This window comes from Bison bison, unplaced genomic scaffold, assembly GCF_000754665.1.
Source record: "Bison bison bison isolate TAMUID 2011002044 unplaced genomic scaffold, Bison_UMD1.0 scf7180017864303, whole genome shotgun sequence".
Taxonomy (NCBI): Eukaryota; Metazoa; Chordata; class Mammalia; order Artiodactyla; family Bovidae; genus Bison; species Bison bison.
In genome coordinates this window covers 2288605-2292969 of record NW_011494875.1, presented here as the reverse complement: position 1 = coordinate 2292969, position 4365 = coordinate 2288605, and the positions used below count along the sequence as shown (strand labels likewise).

Here is a 4365-nt window from a genome sequence, read left to right as displayed (position 1 = left end):
GCGGCCATGAAATTAAAAGACGCTTACTCCTTGGAAGGGAAGTTATGACCAACCTAGATAGCATATTGAAAAGCAGAGATATTACTTTACCAACAAAGGTCCGTCTAGTCAAGGCTATGGTTTTTCCAGTAGTCATGTATGGATGTGAGAGTTGGACTGTGAAGAAAGCTGAGTGCCAAAGAATTGATGCTTTTGAACTGTGGTGTTGGAGAAGACTCTTGAGAGTCCCTTGGACTGCAAGGAGATCCAACCAGTCCATTCTAAAGAAGGTCAGTCCTGGGTGTTCTTTGGAAGGAATGATGCTAAAGCTGAAACTCCAGTACTTTGGCCACCTCATGCAGAGTTGACTCACTGGAAAAGACCCTGATGCTGGGAGGGATTGGGGGCAGGAGGAGAAGGGGACGACAGAGGATCAGATGGCTGGTTGGTATCACAGACTCAATGGACATGAGTTTGAGTGAACTCCGGGAGTTGGTGATAGACGGGGAGGCCTGGCGTGCTGCGATTCATGGGGTCGCAAAGAGTCGGACACGACTGAGCGACTGAACTGAACTGAACTGAACTGATTACAATACTTACAAGACCACTGGCAGAGAAAACAACTCCAGCCAGTAGACCTGTAAAAACTCAGCATTTCTGGTACAAAAACCAGGGAACCAGCACATAGAGCTTTGCCTGTGTTGTTTGTAGTTGTGATTTAGTCACTAAGTCATGTCTGACTCTTTTGCAACCCCATGGAGAGTAGTCCGCTCCTCTGTCCATGGGATTTCCCAGGCAAGAATACTGCCTGTGTATCGCCTTTATAAAGTTACTGTGCCACTAAAGGATTATGCCAATCTTTGCCTTCCACTCTAAGCACTCTTCATTCATGGTCATGGAACTCATAACAGCTATCACTTAGTTACTTTGTCCAGACCCAAAAAATACAGGATCCATGAAAATCACTGCACCTGGCGATGAACAAGCCATACCATTTTAAAACTGAAGGGGAGAAGAGAAAGAGCAGATCACTTGATCAAATGCTCTTTGTAGCCTAGAAATAGGTCAACGAAGTAAAACTCAAGAGGACTCAAGAATACTTAGCATTTAGTGATCTCTCTTCAAAGGTACCTCCCTAGGTGTCAAATCCAGTCTCATGGGGTGAAGTCTTGGGTTAGCAAAGGCAGCTCTCTGGGGGATTATTGGGCCACAATAGGCCCTGTGAGTTCCCCTTCTAGATCCAGGAAACTCTAGCTGCATTTAACTAGAACAGATATTCTATTTTTAAATTCCCCAGAGAAATAAAACCTACAACCTCATTTGGTAGTCTTTTGCCCCAAATGTAGTCAGGATTATAGTCCAAATTCTTTAAGTTTGAAAACAAGTTTCTTTGATCTAAATGTCCCAGCTAATAGTTCATTATCTACTTAGATTTTTAAAAAAAAAATCATTTTTCTCAGGAACTCCTTCATAATATGGGAAGTTTGTTTGCCTAATTTTGAAATAAATCAAGCCTTTATTCAACTTTATGGGCATCAATCAGGGGACTTGACATGCAGTTAGCTTAAATTTAATTAACAATTAGGTCCTGGAACAGGACTAACACCCATTTTGTTCAAATTACATAAAATCCCTGAAACTGGAGAGTTCTGTCTTTATACGTGGCAAAGCAGGAAACAGAGGGAGGTTAAAGGACTTGTCAGTATTAGTGACAAATTTGAGGCTAAAAGCCAAGTTTCCAGATGCTCCAAATTCAATGTTCATTCCTCTTGACTAGCTAATTTCCCTGGTGCTTTGGCCTTAAAATTTGAATTTTTGATGCTTATAGAAAAGGTGAAAGAGCCAAAACCTCTCAAGAGACAATCAGCTGTGCCAAGACACTTTTATCTGGCTTCCTTTCAGTAAGAGGACCAGATTTAAAAAGCTCCCTTTTGAAGGGGGCAGCACCAACCTACCTAAGTGTCCTCGGGGCCTGCCAGCCACAGGTTATGTACTTTTCTCCCCTTGCTTTCCCTCCACATCTGTCTTTAATCTTTGCCACTGCAGCCTCCTCACTAACTTGACAGTTCATTTAACTCCAATGAAACACATCTACAAAATGTCTTTATGTTTACCAGAACATCTGCTGCAAAGCGTCTTCCACAGACTTCACAGGGAAATAATTCCTGATTGCCATCTGTATAGGATCCAAGAGCACATTATGTTAGTTTCGTGGAATTGCCTGCCCAAGAAGAAATGACTAAGTGGAGGAGACCTCAATAGCTTGATAGCCTCACTCTGCCCCCATCATCCAGTGACTTCCTTCTCTTAGGAAGATTCTTTGTAAAACTCACCCATGTTTTCCTAACACAGACTTCTCACTTCACTAAACAGATAAATTCCATATGCTCAGGCAACCAGAGTGCAATTATTTAATATATCATTAAACTAATGTCTAAAGAAAGCCATCAGGCACTAAGTACAAAGCTGATTTGTTGTTGTTTAGTGCTAGGTCACGTCCGACTCTTTTGTGACCCCGTGAACTGTAGCCCGCCAGGCTCCTCTGTCCATAGCATTTCCCAGGGAAGAATACTGGAGTGGGCTGCCATTTCTTTCTTCAGGGGATTGAACCCACGCCTACTGCTTGGCAAGCGGATTCTTTACCACTGAGCCACCAAAGAATCCATCTGCCAATGCAGAAGTGGGTTTGATCCCTGGGTTGGGAAGATCCCCTTTAGAAGGAAATGGAAACCCACTACAGTATTCCTGCCTGGAAAATCCCATGGATGGAGGAACCTGGTAGGCTACAGTCCATGGGGTTGCAAAGAGTCGGACATGACTGAGCGACTGAACTGAACTGAACTGAAGATCCCCTGGAGAAGGAAATGAAACCCACTCCAGTATTCTTGCCTGGGAAATCTCATGGACAGAGAAGCCTGGCAGGCTACAGTCCATGGGGTCACAAAAGAGTCAGACATGACTACGTGACTAAACAACAAACAAAGCTGATACTCTAGTATAGTCAAAGTGAAGTCGCTCAGTCGTGTCCGACTCTTTGCAACCCCATGGACTGTAGCCTACCAGGCTCCTCCGTCCATGGGATTTTCCAGGCAAGAGTACTGGAGTAGGTTTCCATTTCCTTCTCCAGGGGATCTTCCCCACCCAGAGATTGAAACCGGGTCTCCCAATTGTAGGCAGACGTTTCACAAATAATCCAATGGTAACATCTTTAAGATTGCCACTAGAATGTAAGATCACGTGTGTGCTAAATGAAGGCATGCCAATTTATCATGAACTGTATGAAATGGGTTGCCTAGTCACTGAACTTAAGGTAAACTTTCCTGAGAAGCTGAAACTCTACAATTTTGGCCACCTGATGCGAAGAACTGACTCACTGGAAAAGACCCTGATGCTGAGAAAGACTGAGGGCAGGAGGAGAAGGGGACGACAGAGGATGAGATGGTTGGATGGCATCACCGACTTGATGGACATGGGCTTGAGCAAGCTCTGGGAGTTGGTGATGGACAGGGAAGCCTGGCATGCTGCAGTCCATGGGGTCTCAAAGAGTCAGACATGACTGAGCAACTGAACTTTTTCCTGAGAATGGCTTTCTCAGCAAATCTCTTTGCTAGGAAACTACCCGAGAGAAAGGAAGTAGAAGAGGATGAAGTGGACCAAATAGAACCAGTGGGCTTTGTCCAAACTAGGAAAGACAAAGCTGTTACAATGAGGCAGCACATGAGAATGACAAGCATCACCCCAGGTGTGGTGCTCTGTGTCCAAGCTCTCACGGGGCCTGCGAAGAATACTCACAGAAAACATTTTATATGTAGTAGAAAATAAGTGAAGAACCACAATAATATATTCACTACTTGCTATTATTTTTCTAAAAAAATTCAATTATTATAGTGTTTTCAAAATTAAATGAATAAACTCAAAATATCTTTAAAAAAAAAGAGAGAAATACAAAACTGTGCCCACTCTGTCCTAATGCCTCAAAGTGCCTGACCCACAATAAGGTTCTCAATAATTACTTGTTGGGTGTATGGGTTAAATGAGAATTGAGTTTCCACCATAGGACCAATTATTCATTCAATAAACAAACACCTGCTATATGCAACTCTGTGGGGATATTGAGAGAAACTATACATGGGTCCAGCACAGAAAAGGAGAGAAGGTATGCCCATAAATTACTTTAAATGAAGTTGGAAAAGCAAACCATTGTGGAATTCTGGAAAAAAGTTTTGTTTCATATTACTGCCTTTCAGTTCATCTGGAGTTGAGAATAAAGATTAAAAAAGCAGGGACTTCTCTGGTGGCCCAGCAGTTAAGACTCTGTGCTGCCAATGCAGGGGGCTCAGGTTTGATCCCAGGTCAAGGAACTAAGATCAATTAAAAAAAAGGTCC

General features: G+C 43.0%; 1 protein-coding gene across 1 annotated transcript in view; it reads right to left on the bottom strand.

The window, feature by feature from the left end:
• ZC2HC1B (zinc finger, C2HC-type containing 1B) overlaps positions 1–2316 on the bottom strand; it is a 34131-nt gene extending 31815 nt beyond the window's left edge. The window contains exons 1-2 of the mRNA XM_010851499.1: positions 2313–2316; positions 2094–2155 (exon numbers count right to left, since the gene is read on the bottom strand). Of these exons, the coding sequence (XP_010849801.1) occupies positions 2094–2155; positions 2313–2316 (66 nt within the window). The remainder of the gene's footprint in view (positions 1–2093; positions 2156–2312) is intronic.
• Between the last annotated feature and the right edge of the window lie 2049 nt (positions 2317–4365).